The sequence below is a fragment of the Chiroxiphia lanceolata genome, chromosome 7 (assembly GCF_009829145.1).
Source record: "Chiroxiphia lanceolata isolate bChiLan1 chromosome 7, bChiLan1.pri, whole genome shotgun sequence".
Taxonomy (NCBI): Eukaryota; Metazoa; Chordata; class Aves; order Passeriformes; family Pipridae; genus Chiroxiphia; species Chiroxiphia lanceolata.
Genome location: NC_045643.1, coordinates 3,236,295 through 3,259,072, shown reverse-complemented (window position 1 = coordinate 3,259,072; position 22,778 = coordinate 3,236,295). Strand labels below are relative to the sequence as shown.

At 38.0% G+C, this 22,778-nt stretch overlaps 1 protein-coding gene across 2 annotated transcripts in view; it reads left to right on the top strand.

Moving 5' to 3' along the window:
• Window positions 1–19,532, top strand: part of TFPI (tissue factor pathway inhibitor) — a 33,624-nt gene extending 14,092 nt beyond the window's left edge. Inside the window, exons 3-9 of one of the 2 annotated variants that reach the window (XM_032693773.1) lie at window positions 1,811–2,011; window positions 7,956–7,994; window positions 10,504–10,680; window positions 11,751–11,846; window positions 12,340–12,432; window positions 18,467–18,649; window positions 18,996–19,532. In XM_032693773.1, coding sequence (XP_032549664.1) covers window positions 1,811–2,011; window positions 7,956–7,994; window positions 10,504–10,680; window positions 11,751–11,846; window positions 12,340–12,432; window positions 18,467–18,649; window positions 18,996–19,093 — 887 coding nt within the window. In that variant the 3' untranslated portion in view covers window positions 19,094–19,532. Of the gene's footprint in view, window positions 1–1,810; window positions 2,012–7,955; window positions 7,995–10,503; window positions 10,681–11,750; window positions 11,847–12,339; window positions 12,433–13,059; window positions 13,298–18,466; window positions 18,650–18,995 lie in introns of those variants that run through there. The other variant, XM_032693774.1, reaches the window with a different exon arrangement.
• The last annotated feature ends 3,246 nt before the right edge of the window (window positions 19,533–22,778 follow it).

Here is a 22,778-nt window from a genome sequence, read left to right as displayed (position 1 = left end):
ACTGTTAACGTTCCTTTGTTTCTGCTGAAGAATATTCACTGGCCTTCCTGACAGACATCTTCTCTAAATGTCACATCCTGTGCTCTTCACACAAGACCTAAAATGTAGTAGTAACAATTTGTTCCAGTGTTCAAGAGCAGAGGATGGGGCCTTATACTAAGAATTAGTTTTCTTGAGCTATATTCCACATGTAAAATGAGTACAGGCAGATTTGTGCCTATGCAGGTCTACTGGTCAAACCCTCCTGCTTGCCTTCTCATCTACTGCTCTAATCTGAGAAGAAAAGCTCATTTTCTGTCATCTGTGTGAGTTAAGTGTTCCCAGGTGTAAAATAATGGGGAAGAATTCCTTCGCTGTTCCCAGACACAAGAATGATTCAGTTCCGACGAACCCCTCAGAGACTTCTTTCTTCAGTCACTTGGTTACTGCTTAAAGTTGGAGGGTTTGGCCCCTGGGGATTTCACAGGGTAGAGATTTTAGTCAAACTATGGCAACTTTCTAGCATTCTTAAGAAAATAAATGTCCAGTTGCCAAAAAGTGTGACACAGCTGGTCATTACGCTCACAGCAGATGTCAGTACATCTGACAGTGGTTAACAGTGTCCCTGGGACTGCAGAGGAAAGGCCTTAGGAAGTACCAAAACAATGTTTTAGTTCTGTGGGTTTTCTTTTTACCAAGTCATAAGGTTTGATTTTTATAGATTCTTTTAATTAAAACTGGAAACTTAATCTAGTAATAGTAGGGGGCTGTGCAATAATCATGGAAACTCTTGTCCTCACCCTTTGTTTTGTCTCCTGTTTCCTGGGCCACTGTTAGGTGTGTTGACACATGTGTTAAGAGATATCAATATTCTAATTAGCTGTGGGAGAATGAATGAAAAAATTCAGGTCTGTTCTTCTGGCTGCTTTGGCAATCACACCAGCTCTGTGGAGCTTTCAAAATCCTCCAGGGCAAAATAGTTCATCAGAAAAGCAAAATAGGAAAAAAATATTAAACCATATATTTGTAAGGGAGAAGCATCAGCAACTCAGTTGTTAGTCAGAATTTCCTTATAGACATTGACAGTGTAAAATCTGGCTGGTGTTTTTCATGATACATATGACAAATATTACAAAACATTCCCTCACCTAACAACATATTCGAAAGACACAGAAATTACACGATTTGGTAACACAGAGTTCTGTTTCCCCTTAACGTTCTACTTGTCTGCTTAGCTCTTGAAAGCTGTGATGCAAGAACAGCGAGGTCAAAGGAAAAATACAGTGAGATGACCTTTCAGTGGTGCGGGCTGGGTTTGTGTCCCGGTCCAGCACCATCCGACAGTGGAGCGATGCCCTCTGCAGGGCTCTGTTCGACTCACGCTGTGTCTTCGTGAGCGATGTTCGCTGTTAGAAGTGCACGGGAGAGAGCACAAGGAATCCTTTCTGCCGTGGTTGTCGCTGTGTTTTCAGAGCTACCAGGTTTTTCTCTCTGTGTTTGTCGTTCAGAGTTGCCCACTAGCTCTTGTGACTAAGCTGCCACCCGTAGCTATTTAGAGGTTTGTGATGAGGAGTTCAAGCTTATAATATGAGCTGTTTGGGTTGAAAATTGAAACCACACGTTTGGTTTGATCGAATGGAATTTGTGTTGCAGCCCAGTTGATGTTTTTTGTTTTTACATCTGTTTAGTGTGTCCAGAGCGTTGCAGACAGATGTGGTGTGGTGCCTCTCTGGCAGAAAACACGAGCAGTGTCACATTGAAGTTACACTACGTAAGCAAACAAAGCAAACGAACTCACTAACAGTTATTCTGCTTCTCTCCTGTATTACAGGTGCTGCTTTGCCCCCACTGATACTTGGGCACTCGGTGTGTGCCATGAAAGCAGATGATGGCCCGTGCAAAGCCATCCACGTGCGCTACTTCTTCAACATTCAAAGCCGTCAGTGTGAAGTGTTTGAGTATGGTGGGTGCCACGGCAACGAGAACAACTTCCTGACGCTGGAAGAATGTCAGAAGAAGTGTGTGGTGACAGGCCAGTACCCATTCTCTTATCCCCCTGTCATTTCTTTTGCATCTGTTAGTTCTTGTTCACAAACCACGTGAAGTTTGGAAGAAGAGGCTCTCTCCAGTTCCCATTAATACAGAAATGTGGTTCCTCTAATTATGTTCCCAAGTAGGTTGGAGTCATGTGAATTATTTTACCTTCTGCAAGCAAACACTCAGGATTTAGAAATTTAAGTGAGACTTGTTTTAGTGTACCTCTGGAATAGAGACACCGATACAAGGAAGCTTAGTTTCTAGCTAGAACCCATGTGAAATTAATTTTGAGGCTGGGCTAAGCTGGTGGGAAGCACAGATGTTCTTTGTTGCTTTCAGAGTATCTAATTCAATTTTTGATCTCAGGTTTCTCCTTCACTTGAGAAGCTGATAGAAGCTGTCCAAAATCTTGGACATCTTCTATATTTCAACATAATTAGAACTACAGTAGTACATAATTCCCATTAAAAATGTCAATTACAGCCATTTGTCAGCTCTGTTTTATTGAAATCTCATCAATTAATCATTAAAAAGAAGAAAATTAAGTTTAACATATGATACACAGCACCATATTCACAAAGGGCCTTGTGAATGCTGGTTTTGCAATTTAAAATGAACCTTGTAATTAAGTAAGGCTTCCAGCACTGTTCAAGACCCTCACAGGACTGTATGAAAGTTAGAAGACTCTTAAAACTGGGAGTTAATGCCAGTGGAGCTAGAAATTTGACAAGCTTGTATGTTTAGAGACTGGAGGAATTAAAGTCTTATATTGAGGGTTTCCTCTGGATATCTAATATGGATTTTATTTTCATGGGAATTTGATAGAATACAAATCTGGCTGTGTAAACAGGAAGTGATAGGGATGTATTGGAAGGGGAAAGGGAAGGGAAAATGAAAATTGAAAGAAAAATCCATATAAAGGTGTCCTCAAAGGTGTGTAACAACCCTCAGGCAGTATATCAACTATGTGGGGTTTTTTCCCAAGTGTTATATTGGGTGTTCATTTACTTAGAGTAGGAGGTAAGTTAGAAGGATTCATTCTCAACAAAAGGTATTTTTCAGTCACATATTCTTTGCCCAGCAGCAAATCTTGCCATCAGTGCTGAGCTCCAGGCAGTGGTGGTGGGCAGTCCTGCAGCAGGGAACACTCAGCAGGTTATCCTGAGGATGGGCAACACCACCAGATGAAAATTGTCACTCTCTGCTGCCTATCAGTGATATGCCCTGGTAGCACCCTCCTGTTATGCAGATCTTGGTAGATGTTCTTTTGTTTGCCCTGTTTTCATAATTTATTGTAGCCCTGGGCCTTCCAGTAAAACTGGAAATCTATTGAGGCGCTGTAGGAACTGAATTGATTTGCAGGATGTAAATTTGTGTTTTCTAGCATTAGCAGAGTAAGTTCATAGAGCTTACCAAAAAGCACTTGCAAGAAATTTCAGATTAGAAAATCTATTTCAGAAGCTCCTATTTGGGCTTCCTGACCAAAACAGGCTGTGTATACAACAAGCTAATTTATAGCATCGTGCTTTGACTGTCATAAATGTCTCTTACCTATTTTTTATCCTTTCCAGAATTCGTGTCTGCACAGTATTTAGATCAGGCCTTATATCTGTTACATTATCTGCTTCAAATACACCTGTATTTCCTAATAAAAATTACCAGGAATTGCCGTTTTCCAATAGTGTTTACAATTTATAGAGTAAAGCAGGGTTGCTTTCTTACCTACCCAGATTGAGCCTGAATTGCGTGGCTGAGGGCAACAAGGCTTCAGAGGGACTGTATTTATAAAGAACAGCAAAATTCAAGCTGAAATGTTGTACATGAGCACAAAGATCAGAAGGTATTGGAAGAACAGCTAACAGGAAAACCCATCCTTTTGGGAAGCAACCCTGGCCTTGCTCCCTTTGACCTTTCTAGTGAGGAGGCCGCATGTATTTTATTTATTCACCAAATACTAAGTCGAGGCATTGTTCACCGTTCACCCCTATTTTCTGATCTGCTGGTGCCACCGTGCATTTCTGTTGAATTATGTTCTGCTTTTAAACAAATACAAGCATATCAGCCTGCCTCTACACTACAAAATTCCAATCACATCTTGTCAAAGTGGAAAAGATCAGACGGCTCCACTCTTTTAAGCGAATGGCAGTTCTTCAGTGCATTTTACTCTGAGGATTAATTTTGAGACTTATCTTTTGATGGCTTCTGGCAAGATCTCCTCCTAAGGAGCCTCAGAGACCAGGTGTGCTCCAGGGAAGAAGTGGCAATAATCAGTCACAGTTTTGCTTTGTTTTCAGTGTCATACATGGATAAACACAGTGCTAATGATATTAAAACAAGGTATCTCTTAAAATGACATGCTATCAGGGAAGAATTATATGAAACACACAATTCCTTACTTCCTAAGTTATGTAATCTAGCATTTCAAGTAAAAAAAAAAAAAGAGTAAATAAAAAAAGATGACACGGAGAAAAGCATCTTCCTGAATATAAACGTCTTGCCCTAAATGCAAACACACACAAGAAAAGCCAACAAAACTCTGTCCTACTTGAATCTGAAATGGATCTGAAGCCAACTCTTTTTGAACTGGCTGAGAATCTTTACACCACTGAATCATTTTCTTTTTATGTTGAAGTCTCAGATACTACTAGAAGTGCAGATTATTCTGGTGCTCACTTACCTTTATTTGGTTTTTTTAAAAATTAGTTAAGATAAAAGTTGTTCACAGTGCAGTTCGTTCTCCAGACTACAATATTGGGATCTTGGATTCTTCACACCTGTGTAAAAAAAATAAAAAATTAAAGTAAGACAGAATTCATTTAAAGTGTTTTAAAATTGTCATAACAGACTGTTACATGGGAGCAGATGACAGTTCTGGGCAGAAAATCAAAGAAGAAATTCTTACAGAGGAATGGAAGATCAGGGCTATGCTTAATCAGTAAAAAAAAAACCAGAAAAATACTGTTTTGCTCCTTTTCTACTCCTGCTGTTTTATTCTTACATTGCTACAAATTGTCCCATCAAAAGTACTGTCTGAAGCATTCAAGTCAGATTAATATAATTTTAAATGGTTACAAATTATTCAAACTTTGGCATTAATTCTTTGCATAGTAATTTTCTGTTTATTTATAAAAGGACTTTCTGGACTGACAAGCTTTTCCTTTGTCATACGGTTTCCATGAGTCGTAAATTTGTATCATGCATTTAACAGACACTTTTTTTCCCCTTTTGGACAACCAGCTTAAAAGTTTTTTTCCACATTCATTAAATTTTCAGCCCAGAAATTAATGAAACTGGTAGCTGAACTCCACAGTTAATATAAACATCCAAGCTTAAAAATTAGTGTTGGCATTATCATTCTAAAAAAAAAATACCAAAACCAACAAAACCCCTCAAAACTTAAAGGCACTTTTTCACTCCTGCAGTGTTTTGTTTAGAAAATTGTGATTAATGTGTTTCTAGTTATGACTCCACAAAGTTTAATGAATACAATCTCTCGAGTTAAAAAATTGAAAATTGGAGCAATAAAGGCTCATAATTTCTGTATTCTTTGAATGAATAACGGCAGATAAAATAGCTTGGTGTCATATACAGTGTGCTGTCAACCATCAAGTGTAAAGCACTTTTACTAACATAATTAAGAATGCTAACCACTTTTACTAACATAATTCAGTAAACACCAATGTAATTATGTAAATTCTTTTTGTTAAAGCTAGCTCTGTCTGTCCAGTCTTGTAGTATATAGTTATATTCATCTTACTTATACTTACATATTTATTATTGTAGGAAGATCACTATTTAGTAACTGAAGAAATCAGTCTAAAAAAAAATAATATGAGTGATACCTAAGCATTTGAAAATAAAGAAAAATCTGAGATACTGAATTATCACTGTGAAGGATGTGAAAATCAAGATAAAAATAAGCTAATGGGAAGCTATGTAATATATATATACAAATTCAGATGAAATAATGTGAATAATCAAAGTGTTTGATTTTCAGTATTCAATTTCAGTATTCAAATACAAGAATAAATGAGCCAACATAAGTGTATTACCAGATCAGGATAACTTTAAACGTTTTTGGAATGAATGAACCACCAAAGACAGAATTGATTGAGATCAGTACAACAGAGTTCAGAGAGCCCAGCTGCAGGCTGGCCACTCTCAAAGACAGTGTTCAGATTCAAGAAGCCTAATTCTTCTGACTCAAGTTTCCTGGAAATCAGGAAATTGCCCAATACTCACCTCTTCAGGGAACAAAAAACCTAATTTTAAGAGGCATTTGCCTATATGCTTCATTTACTGGATACTTATATCCAGTTTACTGGACATAAGTAGAATCACAGGTGTTATCACTAGCACGAAGGTCCTAATTTTCAAGGCAGCGAATATACATTTTAGGCTACTTAACCTTCTAACTTGAGAAAATAATTACTGATAAATGGTTCTGGTCATGACAGCAATTCTAATGTCCATTATTTATAGGGAAAATCTACTCAGAAATGCAGTTTGTTTACAAAGAAGACATTAAGTCAGACATGGATTTGGCGTTTTAACTGAGACCAGAAGCAAAAAGACACTGTTGACATGGTAGTGAGATTAAAAGATTCTAGGCCTGTATAAACTCACAATAAATTTCTCCTGTTCTCTGCCAGAAGAGTAGAGATCATATGCCAAAATATGATTGCTGGTTTTGCCCTGAAGGGGACAGCTGAGTGAGATTAGTGAGATGACCTGGTGTGTGTCTGTAGTTTAGGTCATGGGTTTAAACATTTAAACGCTGAAGGCAAAGACTCCTACTAAAGGAAAAGCTGGAAGTATGCTCCAAGAAATGTTATGTCACTCTGAAGTGCATGTCATGCCTTTAAGTAATATTTTTTTAAAGGATTCCAGCTGCACTGTCCAAGAGGTGGAAGGAAAAATGTGTCACGACAGAATCTGTACCTCACAGATTTGCTTTGAAAATACAACACCAGCACGTTTCCAGAGAAAACCATGGTGGAATTATAGCACACGAGGGCAGTACGATACAAAACTAGAATTATGAAGCAATGCAATTAAGAGGTGAAGTCCAGAAGCTGCTATTTTATTTACCTTGCAAAGTATCTCTGTAATAGAAAATGCATCAGCTCTCCTTGGTCACTATTCTCTTGTCAGCCTTTGGTAGGCATTGGTTGAGACAAGCTTCCCGTGGACTCCTTTGTAATTTTATGATTGGAGAGTCTCCTAGAAGGGAAAGAAGATTTGTTTTCCATCACTGAAAAGGAATTTGGGGGTGCATTCAGCTATCCAGTTCGTTGAGCTGATAAGATAAAACCTAGGCTCCTGCATTAAAAATGACAATAGCAACTTCTGCACTGCTGATTGTGCCCTGAGGGAACCGTGCAAACAACTTGTCACCCATACAACCCTAAAGACAGTTGGAGATACTTGGCTGAATGGGCCTTAATATCACAAACAGCATCATGAAAACTTCACTCAGGCACTCCATAGCACAGCAAAGGGAATTGGATAGCAGGAGAGAAGTCTTAATGTCTCACAGATCCTGTCCAAAGCCACGAGCAGCATCGGGATCTACAGCAGTTGGGTTGTTAGTCTGCTAATTACTCCTCTTTAGAGAAGTAAGATTACATAATGAGGGCTTCTGGATCCAAGAACAGTAATTCCCTGGTTCAATTCAATATTGGAATAGTTTGATTTCAGTACATTCCATACCCTCAGGTTTTCAATCTAGCAGGACTTCTCATACAAAGGAAATGATACTTCAGCCCTCCAGAACAAGCTTTTGTGCTACTTCTCTAAAAAGGGAAAAAAGAAAGGGAAGAGCTGTTGTATTCTTCCTCCTCAGTGCTCATTGTCACTGCCAAACTCAATGGCATCACAGGTGAGACTTAACATGCCTGCCTTTCCTAAATACTTTTTTTTTTAAATTTATATTGCAGAATTGTCTGGGAAGAAGGTGGCAGCACGAATTAAGAAAGGTAATTACATTTACATAGTGATCTAAGACTCTTATACAACACCAAGGTGTTTATTAGCCTCTTTTGTTAAATTATTTGTGTATTGTTCCAGGCTATCTCCTAACAAAAACAGCAATGTAAGATGAAAGTGAGTTCTTATTCTGAATCTTCAGTGTGTTTTGAGAACAAGCTAAAAGCTTGCTCCACTGTTAGCAAAAACAGGGAAAAAAATCAGTCTGAAACAGAACTTTTTAAGCTTTATCTGTGGAGGAACCACCAGAGGTTAGGGCAGATCCCCTAATTATACATCCAACAGGGGAGCAAGTTTCCCACTCCTGAAGGGACAGTTTGCTGTTTTGCTGCTTACCCTCCTTCATCCCTCCTTCCACTTGTGACTGCTTGAATGGGTGTGCATTTAGCAACTTGTAGAAATGCCAGGATTTGCACATACATTTTGAAATAGAACATAAGCAAATCCCTTCTCTTTGCAGAACGTTATTTGGAAGGTTTTCATACTGAGATGATGGTTTTCTCTTCCTGTTTTCTCCTGTCCTTTCCATTCCTAATCATTAAAAAAAAAAATAAAATAAAATTATGATTCTATGCTATGGAAGTTACTAAAGTTTATTTTCCACAGATGCTGCAAACTTTGGCACTGCTTCCTTTAAGGGCTGACCCTAGTTCCCTGTTTTCAATGAGAAACCAGGACAAATCCTGTTAAATTCAGCTCATGGCTACCATCAACATTATTGCATGTTTACTATTGTTTCCAGTAATGCAGTCTTGCATATCGAGTCCCTGGAGAAAGACATGGCATTTAGAAGTATAATACTGCTTTGTGTGGTTAGGATTATATTGCCTTCATGAATTCTCTCTTCAAAAGTGGCTGTAAAAGTTAGATGTGAGCTCACCTAATTTGGACTTAATTTCCCTTTTCTGCAAGAACCATTTTAATATAAGGATATTCTTAAATGAAGAACATCTGGTTTTAGGAATCAGTCATAATCCTGTAGTCTGCATACCCGTATTATTGTCTGCCTTCCTTTTCCAGTTAATATCTGTCTAAGAATCTTTCTGTTATTTCACAATGCTGTGCAATATTTGATGAAAGAATTTTAGCTCCTGTTGTCTCCTAGTATAGAATAGGTGCAGCTCTGGGAGAGTCTTGCCTGTCTGTGTAACTGTCTTCTGCAGAGAATGAAATTTGTAGTGAGCAATCAAAACTAACTGTTCAGGAGTGCTTAAAACAATTGATTTTGTTACATTATCCAAGAACATTTTAATGATTTAATTTTACATATGATCTCTGAAAATTATTTCTTGCTGTTCGTGAAGTTTTATAACAGTTGGAATACAAGATATTGCCAATTAATTCTTGGAAAAGCACTAGTTAGGAGCTGTAATAATATTTTATATAAATATATCATGTGCATTAATTGCTTTTAATAATAACCTTGTAATAGGATTAACTTCTTTGTAACTCAATAATCTACTTCAAAAGTGTTAGGAACTTCAAAGTAATTGATCTGTTAATTTTTACTAAAGTGGCAGCCTACTGCTCCCTGTTTAATCTCAATATTTTGTGAATTTTTACGGGTAAGGAAGGTTTTTATATACCACATCTGATATGATTGTCTTATATGATGGCTAAATAGATTTTTCTCCGTAAATCAGCTCAGACAGGAATCATATTTCAAAGTATCTACTAGCAAGAATTTGAGAATGCCTTTGCAGATGGTTTATTATAGTTTCCATGATTTTATTTTTAGAATATAATTTTAAGAAAAAATGGAATATGGTGAGAAGCTGACTTTCAGGGATTATTGTGTGGCTGTGTGCTTTTCTTCCCTGCCAAAAGACGTGATATCACGCTGTGATACTCAGTCCAGTTACACAGTATTCATTTGTTAACTTTTTCTTGGTTGATATCGAAGTTACTGATTGCAAACTCAGAACTGGGACTGCAAAATTATAGAATAACTGCTCTGTCTCTGTATCCTTTTATAACAGTCAACTACTAAAAAAAAATGCTTTGCTAGTATTTTTCTTTTTTGTCTTTTTTTTAAATTATTATTATTTATTATTATTTTTTATTCTATTTTAACATTGCTTTCTTTATAATTCACAGTTACATTTACTAAAACAACTCTATAAATTACACGAATGTGTGCTTAGATGCAAATGATCCAGCTGAGCTTCAGGCCTTTTAGATCAGAATAAAAACTGTTTTTCAGGTTAAAGCTTCAACGTTGGAGGAAACTTTGAAAGAATCATTAGTTGTCATTTTCCAAGATATAATTTACTGGCTACTTGAAAAGAAAAAAAAAAGCAATACAAGTGTCCCTATAATGCTCCACGTAATATTATGGTGTTATATACAGAACAATAAAGTAGCAGTTATTTTATAGTTGGCCTTTAGTCCAAAGTTACAGGTTGATTTTATAAACTTCCTCCAGTTCTGTTGTTGTCTTGGAGTGTGTGTTAATCTTTTGATTCTCCCACTTTGTTCATCATTTCCCATTGTTTGCAGAAAAACCCGACTTCTGCTTCCACGACAAAGACCCCGGAGTGTGCCGAGGTTATTTTACCAGGTATTTCTACAACAGAGAGACAAAGTCATGTGAAGTGTTCAAGTATGGGGGGTGCCTGGGAAACCAGAACAACTTCAAGAATTTGGAAGACTGCCGGACCACCTGCCAAGAAAACTGTAAGTTGTTGCCTTCACTATTCTCAGCTTTACTCTTGCAGAAACAGTGCTGTGTTTCGAAGGCATCTTGCATGGGAAAAAGGCAACTTAGGGTGCCACGAGGTGGCAGTAAAATTGACAGTAATTATACATATTTTAGAATAAAAATACCTCAGTTAAGAATATTTGGACTCAATTATTTGGTAGGCACTATTTAATATTACAGGATCCCTTTTTTTACTTTTCTCATGACAGCTGACCTAAAATCTGCCAGTTTAATGTCATAAAGCACTAATATATATTTTTTAACCCACGCATCCGCATTTATTCGTTTCAAACCAAGTCTTGCAGTGGAAAGAGGTGCCCATAAAGGAATTTCTAGTCTTAGAAACTTACTGTAAATTCCTAATTTCCCACCAAAGAATTGTGGGAGACCTGTCCCTCACTTCTGAACGAGCTGGCTGAGCAGCTTAGGCTACAAAACAGCCATTCAGACTGACCACAGATCCTTCAACCACTTCCTTGTCCTGCCAGTTCCAAGGAATTGTTCTACACCAGGATACAGTAACCTTCAGAACTCCTCTCCCCTTACAGAATACTTCATTTTATTCCTAGGGTGAATACATTTTCCCATCAAGAGCCTCCAGACCCTTTTATCTCTCTTGCCTCTAGTGGACCCTTTTCCAGGACCGTTTCACAATCTGTCAGTTTGGCAAGGGGAACTTGAGCTTATTCACACTTGGACTAGGAAAGACCCACTAAGCTTTTTTTTTTTTAGATATTTTTTAAAGAACTATACCTCTAGAGCCGTGGACTCTTTCCCTACCTTTGCTGAAATATTTCTTCCTGGGCTCTGATTCCGCTTTTACCTTTTGGACTAAAAGCTACAGAATAATTTTTTTTTCCCTGACTTTAGTCTGAAATAACACCTCCTTGTAAATTTGTATGAATACTCAAGAAGAAACAGAGGATTAAGGGTCGTTGTCATGGTCTAAATAGATGAAAGTTTTTATCTTTGAGATATTGAATCATTAATACCAATTTGGGTTCTTTTTTCCCCCTAATTGTTTTCCTTTCTTTTTTTCATTTAGCAAACTTATTGCCAATTGTTACAGTTGAAGAGCATCCTAACACTGTGAACAGTAGTTCCCCAGCAGAAGAACCTGAAGAGTTCCCTGGGATTTTTGGTAACAATTTGCTTTTACTGTTTGTAATTAACTCTTTAATGCAGATGCTCTTTGGTTTGTCCACTCCTTTTCCCATTTGTTTGAAGATGTGTGTCAGCTGAAGTACATGAGCACAGTGAAGTCATTAACACTAAAACTTGCTCCATAACCACTTTCTAGTCAGTAACACAACATTTTGAGAAAAGCTTACAAATTCAAAGGTTAGAATGTCTGCTGGCAACATAAAAATAACCTTGCCAAACCATTTTTGATTTAAATCTTACATCAGTAAAATTAAAGAAGAAAAATGAACCCATCCCTAAGTTGCCTTAACAACCTCAGCTTTCTATGGCTTTGGGACTTAAAGAAATGTTCTCTTTAAGTTGCATCAGTGCTGGCATCGAGTAAGGCCAATGGGTACCAATCATAGCTGATTTTCAGGGCTTGGTTGTGTCTAATTAACCCATCACTGCTTCACACCTCACACTCGCTTCTACTTTTCTTTTTCTTTTAGTAAATTTGTTGCCAACTGCTCCAAACGAGAATTCCAACGCTCTGAACAGCAGTTCCCCAAAGGAGGAGCACAACCAGTTTCCCATTTTTTTTGGTAAGTTTTTTTACACGGATTGCTTTTCCATTTCCACCCATTTTCTGATATATCCAAGACTAAAGAATGGGCTTTCATCCATGTCAAAGGACTTGGTAAGCAGAGAAAGTCAAAGCAAAGGAACATATTGCTATTTACAGATCTTCCATAAATATAGAAAGTGGAAGACTGACCACATCTTGTTCCCGTTGAAAAGCGAGCACTTCCAGAAGGTCTGATTAATACAAAGAGAGTAAAAGCTGTGATGCAGAATTCTTTCAGTCAAAATTAATATTTTTGTGATGATCTATTGGGCAAGTGATTTAAAGCTCCTCTTATCCATTAAAAAAGAACCGTATTTGGATTTTAGAATATGGAATAGTATAATATATATAGTACCATAATATTTTTATTTTCACTGTGGTCATATTAAACTCAGTTTTGGTTTGAGTGTGAATTAGTTTTATGTGGCTTCAAGGTATTTTTGCACTATGTACGATAATGCAGATGAGACTCTGGACCCTTCCTGGGGAGGGAGAGGCTTTAACAGTTTCTGCAGCTGGACACTGTCCACTATAGATGACTGGTGCTTGCTCACACTGTAAGGGGTGTTTGAATTTTGAGGCATGTCATTTTTATGATCCACAGTCGTGCAAGAGGAAACAACAAACAGTTGGAAAGAGCCTGAGCAGTCTTACCAAGTATTTATGTTGGTTTTTTGCATTTACACTCACTTGTACTTTTGAGGACTGAGTGGTGGCGTAGAGACTCATTGAGGTTTTTGCATTTTGTCTGTTCTGTAAGATAATGGGCATGTAGGATAACATTCCTGTGCTCTTTGCTTAGAATGGTGTGTCTAATAAAGCATGAATGTGTTGTACTCTTATTTTTTGCCTGCACTGTGATCCACATGTACTGTTTGGTTGGTATAAATTTCTTTTCTGTTATGGTAATATTGTTTGTTTACCACATAAAAAGCATCAATGCCCTCTGTTATTCAAATGAATATAAAACAGTAAAGCTTTTGGCAACTTATTTTACTGAAAAATATGTGAATTACTTGAGGTCTGGTAATAAGTCCAGGGGCATTAGGGCATACACATTCCTTGAAGGTTTTTAGACATAATATGAATCCTCAAATTCTCAAAACAACTAACATGTACCAAGAAAGGAGCATGATTAACTATGTTTTCCCAGAGGAAATGGAAGGGGGTTTGACTGTGTCAGAAATAGAGAATTTTCCTGCACAGCAGATTTTGAGAGTGAGAGGTGAGAGTAAGAGAAAGAGAGGATTGATGGAAGAGGGGGTCTGGGAACAAGCAGCCGTAGGGTCAGGGTAGCTGATCTGCCACTGAAATGTCTATTTTGCATGTATGTTGGCCTAGCTATCTATATTTAGGGTTTTTTTAACAAGAACATTAAAAAATTACATTTACTTTCGTTAATTTACATTAAGTCAATTAAATTAAATTAATTTCGTGTGATTAATTCATAAAAATTAAACAAAGACTATTAGAAAAAATAAAACATTTTTGCAAGGAGTTCTGTCATAGAATACCTTACCTCAAAACTGACATGCTATTCCATCTTGATTTCAGGAAAAAAACCCCATATTATTAGTGATATGTATAACTGTAACAACATAAGATTATTAGACTTCCAACATAGTTCTTGATCTTCAGAAACTTAAACTGTTCTGTGGCCAAACTAAACAAACTATACGTAAAAACATGAAATTTCTAGGACTTCCAGCAGTGAACTTTCTTCAGAGGGTGAAGATTGTTCTGGTCTTACTCTGCTTCAATATCTAAAATAATTTTTTTTTCTGGAGAAGTTAAGAAAAATTGAAGCTAAGAATCAAAGCTGCATTTTTAGATTATATAAAGTGATCTGTGGTAGAAAATTGAAAGTGCTTTACCTACGTTTGATTTGCGAGTTTTGAGTGGGTTAGAGGATCAAAAGTCAGTTTTCTACTCAGCAAATGCTGAATAGCACACAGATGTGGGTCCTGTTGGTGCTTCTCCGAGTCAGGGTCACACCTTTTGCTGATGTGAATTGGCAGAGCTGTTTGCTGTGGTGGATCTGCACCAATTTATACCTGCAGAGCTCTCTCAAGTGCAGATGACTCGTGATTTTGAGCTTGGCTCCTTGAAGATTCTTTTATTTTCGCTCTGCTGTGAGCAGAAATGAGAAACAGAAGCAAACCTGGCAATAAATCTGAAGCTTTATGGAAGTGACATACCTGTGTTTAGTGAGAAATAGTGCTCATTGTGTTCTCTTTCACCCTGCTCACCAAGATAATTTCAAATTTCTTTTGCAGTGAGATTAATTAGCAGTTCATTGTCATCCATTCACACCGAGAGGGGGGTGTCTGGGATCCAAAAAAAGACTGTATTGTAAGAGTTGAATCTTGAACCATACACGCAGATTGTTTAGGTAGCAGTGAAGGGTTGGGCACAAGAGTCTTTCTACAGGTGAGAACTATAACTTTCTTTATCTACTGCTGATTGTATAGAATTAATTGGCCTATTTTTTTCAGAAAAAAAAATCAGATATTGCAGTTTAGGGTTTTATTCTCTCACCAAAGCAAAAATCAGTCAAAACATCAAGAAAAAGGAGTAACAAAAATAAAAGATAATAGAAAAATCTGCACTGTATTTTGCTGTTATACAGCCTAAAACCCGATTGAGAAGCTCCTTCAGAGCTCCAGTTCCAAAACTCCATGTGAGATGGGTTCCAAGGTCTCATTTCCGTCAGAAGTTTTTGATGGAATTTTTATGTTCCTGAGAAACACTTTGTATTTAACTGTATTGTAATTTTCCAGAAGAAAACCTTACACCTGAAAGTATTTGACTAACCCAGCTTGGAAGATTACATTCGCCATTCGCTTAAATGAATTTGAATTATATGAAATTGTTTTTTCCTGTCCCTGTGCATGGCCTGAACAATGTCACGTGATTTTGGCCAGTAATATTCATTGCAAAGCCAAGTTTATGAGCTTGATATTGGAGATTTAAAACAGGTTTAAATCAGACATTTGGGATAAACGGAAATTGCATCAAAGACCAGAGGATGGGCCATGTAGCTGTATGTATAAAAAAGTTAGAAAGCATTTAATGAGATTTAATAATTTCTGGGTTTGTATGATCCACTTGATGTTAACATGTAATGAGTTATGTAATGTAATGAGTAATGCCACTTGCACTGTGGAAAAAAAAACCAAACCTGCTGAAATGTACTTAAATTGAGAAAAAATAGAGTTAAAACCAGCATTTCTATGTCAAGTAGTCTCTCAATAAAGTTGGTATCTGTAATTCATAAACCTGTAATGATTAGATTGGGGAAAACAATTATGATAGCGGTACACTTTATTTTTTTTTTTACTCTTTTCAGTCTGTACCCTTTCCTTTTTGTGTAGTTTTGTGGGTTGTGGGCTTTTTGCTTCTTTCATTTTCTTTTTTTTCTTCACAGAAAGAGCAGGAGAGAGAACTTTTCAACAGCTCTCAGAAAAATGAGGTTGTAAAATCAAAATATTTGAGACAGAAACTCAAGAACAGGCATAATATCTAAACTTACTGTTACCTCTAATACACAGTGTTGGAAGCTGGAGCTGAACAGAGAACAGTTACCTGAATCTAGTGCTCCAGTGACTGTGCTTACATCCTGGCTCACAGGCTTGCAAATTGTCCTGCCAGTGGAGATGTTGGGCTGGGCATGACACAGTCCATATTTTATGTTTGCAGTAACTTGAAGTTAACAGGTCTTTTAGTGGTCGGTATGTTAAAATCAATTCATAATTTTTATGATCTTCAGCAGACAGGAAATCACAATGAGTAATTTAATTTTTGTTTTCGTAGATTGTTTTACAGAAAAAAATGGCTCCATATGGCAAAATTAAGAGGTTTTCTTCCTGGGTTGCTTCTGTGGTTGCTTCTGTGAGAGTGAAGAATAGGCAGATATTCTGAAGATAAACAGGAACAGTGTTTTGTGTCTGGGCATTTAACTAATAATCATCTAGACAAAGATCTGTGTAGTTTTTGGAGGGATACAGAAGGGATCCTGAATAGCATTTGGACACCTCTCTGCCCTCTGCACTGTTCATACATAGGCAGCCCATGGTTCCCCCAAAGCTTGCAGTCATTGTGAGAGCTCCTTCATGAGGGGACTGTGGACTCACTGGAGAATTCCACACAACAGATAAGTAATTCATATTACGAAGTGTATATTTAAATTCTCTTCTATAATTAGCAAACCTGTGCTGTTTGGCCCTTTCCTCACTGGCAAGCCTTCTTGTTCTTTTTAGGTTCAGAAATTATCGGGTTAAAATAGGTAAGCTCGTTTTCAATGTTGCTGAACACTTGCTTTGAAAACTAACATCCTCTCTAGCTAGAGAGAAATTAAATTATCCCACGCCCAGGAGTTCTCAGATAGAGCAGTACCAAAAGCATTGCCTCGGTGAACTTAACTTCCATCCTCACTGTAAATAAAACAGTAGATTTAATATACACTGTATCATGTTGGGGACTTCTGCTCTGGTTGCAGAGTGAAACTTAGTCTTTTGGTAATGTCACAGTTATAAAAAGAAATTAAGTAGTGATCATTTTATAACTTGAAACTAACTTAGTCTATCTTGAAAAACCAACTCACCCCATTTTGAAATTTCAAAATTCTTTTTTGGATAGTATGATGTTACTAAAACACCTTCAAATATGTTACTAATTTTATTTTGCTGCCTTAGCTTTCCATAAATCACCATTCTATTTATTTCCCAGCAATTGTTCATACTTTTTCACCAGGACAGTTCAGCTATTATTGTACTTGTCAAATGAACTTTCTTTAGCAGGTGTAGTACACATAAAACACATAAGATGTATCATGTCATTTCTGGATATTTTCTTGTCAGCCTCTTGAATTGTCCAGGTTAATCCATAACTTCTTGCTTTCAGCAACTCACCAGCTTTTTTGGCCACAGATTTTCTTCAGCTCTGCTGAAACCCAAATTATTCCCTAAGAATTTTACTTTGTTTTCCCACTGAACCACTTCTACCTGGCTTTGTATCTGCAAGAGGCTTCACATTTCCTTTTATGCACTCGGATCTCAGCTCCCTCAATTCTGCTGCTTCCTGAGGGAAAGTGGCACTCCTCACTCCTTTGGGTCCTGCACTGATGGCAGAGTGGCTCCCACTCAGCTTCTTGCTTCCTGTGCATCACTTGTACCAGTTCTAATTTTGTATGTGAGTCACTCCAGGGCAACAGATGATGGAGTTCTTTCGAGTTTGTGGATTTGCTTCTTGAGTTTGTTCCAGTGCCCAGGCACTTTGGATACCTCAGGTTCACTCCCAGAATTTCAGTTCTCAAACTCTCACTTGCAGCAACCATGGAGAAACAAACCCCAGCCTGCTCCCTGGAATGGTAAAACCCTAATGCAGCACTAACACACCAGCAGCTCCCTGATTTGTGCACTTATTCTTCACATTCAATCCTTTTTTATTCTGTGAATTACAAGCTATTTTTTTGTAGGTGCTCAGTGTTTTCCCACAGACCAACTTCTGTTACTTAGGTCAAGCTTTCTGTGGTCATTCAGCAACCCCAAGGTTAAGGTTCTGAATCTTACATTGGAAATGCTGGGTACTTTTACCTTCTTTTTGGTTTCAGAATGTCTAGCAGTAATTCCCTCCATTAATTATCAGAAATGTTCACCATATTCTTAAAGCTGTCCAGGTTTCTTTTAATTCACTTCACTTGCAAATACTGAACCTCCTCTAACTGAGTTTGAGTGCTACCTCCTATAAGAGAAAAGGCAATTTTTTCACTAACTGTATAGGCAAAGCTGTAATTCTCAGGTAAGCTTTTGCTGGAAATTCAAAGGCAGGATAACATTTACTGTGCTATTTTTTGTAATTGTTAATACAGAGATGCTTATTTGTGAAGTGTCCTGGATTTTCAGGAAGGAAGAATTAAATTTACTGGTAAATTCTGCATAAATTTCAAATAATATTGAAGCAGAAAACTGATACACTGCAGTCTCTAACCTTCTTTTTCTTGGTATTTCTAGGACCACCTCCTATCCCTTCTTTCTGCATGACCCCTATGGACAGAGGACTTTGTAGAGCCAAAGAGTTGAGATTTTTCTACAACCACTCGAGTGGAAGATGCCACCCATTTAGCTACAGCGGCTGTGGTGGGAATGAGAACAATTTCACCTCCAGAAAGTCATGTTTGAGGATCTGCAAGAAAGGTATGGGAAGTGATACTGCCCCAGACTGTCACAAGAGGTAAATACTATGCACATTGACACAGTCTTGCTGCTTTCAGTAGTAAGCACGGGCCTGATAAAATGTAAGAGTTGAAAGTCTTAGGAAAGTGAAAAAGGAAATCAGAGGAGAGGCAGAGCTAGAGAGAGAAAGATGGACAGTAAAGGACAGTGTACAAAGACCAGAAATAAGACAACTTGGCATTGGTCAGGCATATGGAGGCTTTAGGTAAGACAATGTTCTTTTTTTAAGGAGATTTATTTAAACGAGTTTTCTCTTATTTCTGATAATCTTCTGATGTCTTCTAATCTTACTTCATTTTGCCTTTAGGATTCAATAAGAAACGAGGTGGAAGAAAGTTAATAAAAATCAAGAAGAAAAGAAAGAAAGAGTCAGTAAAAGGCTCTGGGAGAGGAAATCATCCCTGAAAGAATACAACTTTGATTTTTATGGAAACGTGAAGTAAACTGCTCTTCACCTGTGAATGAAAGCCTTCAGTGTACACCACTAAAATATATTTACTGTCCTGATTATTTTGATTATATATTATTAAGCTGCTTAAATTTTTATTGTGTATTCCTCATTCATGTTAATAAATGTTACCTTTTACTTTGATAAAGGCTTTTAAATTGTAGTTTGGTTGTATATAATTGTCAGAGCTGCAACAAGTCAACAGACTATGTGAGTATATAACTCATAATGGTTAAAATCTAGACAAGATTCAAATTCACTTTATTACTGCATTATTCTTTTTGAGTTCTATTTTTGTGCTAAAGAAAGCATAATGCCTGTCAAAGAATCATCACTTGTCAAACATGATTGTTTCAATCCATGATTAAAAGATAAGTCTATGCTATAAAGAGGAAATAGACACTGGGTTTGTTTTAATCACATTTATTTTAGGTTATGCAGGCTAGATTTAACTCCATTGAAATGCATATAATTACAGTATTGTAAAATGAATGTGAGATCAGAATTAACACACCAATACCCATAAAAGGATTACAGTTAAAGCTGTAAATGTGTGAAGCAATGTGGCAAATATTTGCAATGATTTAAAAATGTAGATGCTGGGATCACTGACTTTTGTCCTTGTTACTGAACTAAAGCTAAGCTTTACTGCTGAAAATGTAGGCAATTATGCATTTTAAATATCAGAGTGAGAGGGTAACTAGAAGTGAGATATTAATACACTGAAATTTTATCCAGAATTTTGGGCAGCTCTCCTTGTGTAAATTTTATGGTGAAGGGAGTAAAACCATCTAATCTTCCATTTTTAGTCATAATAATAATTTCTCATGGGCTCTCAATATTAAAATTTCCATAATTGCCAGATCACATGATATACCTTAAACTGGAGACAGAGCTGAATTAAGTGTGTTAAACTAAAACATCATCTACAGCTTTCATGTAAAAGAGAATTAAACTCCTTCTTTAGTAGCAGGAGTGCAACATTCAGAGAGCTCCAGTGTTTATAGGGATCTGCATTGGTGGTGGCAGTGTTTCCTTAAGGTGAATTTTTCCTCAGCATCAAGCCTAAATAAAGGTGCTGGGGACAGAGCTGTTCCTGGGGCAGTGTCCTGTGCCCAGCTGTGACTCCAGCTCTAAAGCTGGAGGGGTTTTCAGCTGTGGTGGGACTCTGATCACAGCCTTGCAGTGGTTGGGAGGAAGGGGAAGGGGTTTGTCCATGGTGTTTCTTGAAGCAGTCCCACCAAGAACACTTTGTAAAAAATTTGTAAACTTTGTAAGATTTAAGATTGTAAACTAGAATGATGGAGTTTCTAAAACAGAATATTCCGAATGAGACAATAGATATAAAAGATAGCAATGAATAGATCAATTTGTGTGCAGATTGTCTCTTTTGAGGGTCATTTCATGGCAGTATCTCTCCTTCAGGCTCCCTCTTGGTTCAGTGCCTTGTCCCTGGCTGCCTGAATTCAGCACCTACAAAATGTACCCTGGAAGCCTAGGAAAAGTCATCCTTTGTGTCCCAGAAGAAAGCTGGCTCTGTGGCTGCTCCCCATTCTCATAAGCCTCCTGCTTGCTGAACTCTACTGCAAACTAACAGGGTCTTCTCACTGAGAATCCTCAGTTGCTCCCAAGACTGTGCAGGTTTCTCCCAGAATGGCTGTAGCTAGGACAGGACTAACAGGTGCTCCCCCATTCCTTTCCCATCCACTACTTACACTAAATTAAACAAGTGATCCAGTGAGGGATCTCTTATGTCATCGTTGAGGCAGAATAGAATTTATAGTTCTAGCATCCCAAAAGCACCTCTGTTTCAATTGACTAAGAAAACATTACAAAGTGATTTGTCTGTCAGGGTTGTCAGTGCAATGAGAATGAGAACTGGGATGTTGTAGGCAGTGTAAAAACTGATCTGAGAGTGCACACTGCTCTTGGGGCATGTACTCTGTTTGGCTGCCCTGCAGTTACCCAGCTGTCTTCCTGCCTGGTTTTGGTTTAGCTCTACAGTGCATTGAGTTAGTTTTTTCCCCGTAAAAAGTCCAAACTGCATTGTGATATGATCTTCACCAACATCACAAGTTCCTTCCGTGCCCTTCATTCACTTCTTTTCATTCCTCTATCCTAGGTATCTGCAGAACAACCAAATGCAAGAGTAAAGAAAGAGATCTGTGTATTTCCCAAAGATAATTTAAGGATGGATATAGTAGGGGAGATAACTGAGGCGTGACATGGGGAAAAGTAGGGAATCAGATCACAGAACAGTGAAGAGATCAGAACATGAAGCTATGTTAAGGTGTTACAGTGACTGTACAGTTCCAATTAACTGGAGTCCATTCATCCAGTCATTTCATTCCAGAGTCTGCCCCAGTTGCTCTGGAGGAATTATGTAGGGTGCTGTGAGATTTCTCCCCAGCTCTAGCATAAGGAGCCAACAAGCTGAAGCAATTTTACAGAGGTTTGATGAGTTCCCACGTGTTATCTGACCTGCAATAACTTGCTATGTGCCCTTAATCCGTGCAGATGATGAAGCAAAATATCTTTAAGAAAAAATTTAATGTCTTTCTATTCATTCTTTTTTCCTTGCGTTTTCACTGGTACACCTTCCTGTTTCTCCTTTTTATTTTCTGCCCCCTGCTTCTGTTTTATTTCCAGTTCGTTTGAGCCAGCATCTCTCTCTGCACCTCCAATCCACCTGCAATAGCAAAGCTGATAGATTTGGTTTTACATTTTGAGGAAATCTTCATTTTTCTAGGTCCCGCCTGTCAAATATATTGAAATTTGTAGCGTGTCAATAAAGCTATCACGATCCCAGTTTGGAGGCAAGGAACTGGAATCCTTTATTGGGTTCACAACTCCACATTTGAAGGGTTCAGTGTTCACATATTTAACAGGGGTTTTTACATATTCATGGTATTAAACTTGGGGGGGGGTTACAAAGATGAGGTAAGGTGAAATCCTAAATTACAAACTTTTGGGTCTTAAGAATTACCTCATGGGAAAAACCCACTTTAGCTTGGGGGATTTTACAGAGGGGGCCAGGTAACTCAAAGAGAGAGAGAAAACATGAAGGGTTTTCTGCACAGGTTTGATGAGATCAGGGTATGGTTTCTCCAGGCTTGGGCAGGACATTCCATGACATCAGTGGATCCTTGTCTGCTCTCCAGATGGAGGTTTTTCCCCAGTCTCTGTCAGCCCAAGGCTTTGTTTAAACTTAGCAGGTTTTCTTTTTCTCATATCCAGTTTTTGGAATCCAGCAGAAGTTGACATGAGGGTTATGTCTCATAGCTGATTGTTCTCAGCAGTATCTCTAGAGGAAAAAAAACCAGGTTCGGGTGAAGTGGAATACGCGTTTACAGCTCCTGGTTGTTCACCCGCGATGATAACACTTTATCCATGAGGAGTTCTTTATCCAACACTAAATCCTGGAGGGGTTCCCGCGGCTCTGTTTATCCCCTGGGATGCCGCGAGAGGGGGCGCGCGGCGCGGCGAGCGCCGGGACGGGTCAGTCCCTCCGTGCTGAAAGGGGGAACCGGGATTTGCTTTCTTCGCGTGGATTTAAGCCTTCTCCGGCTCGAGCGCGGGTAGTTTGGCACATTTAGGCCCCTTTTGAGCTGCTCGCTCCCGCGCTGTCACTCGGCAGCCAGT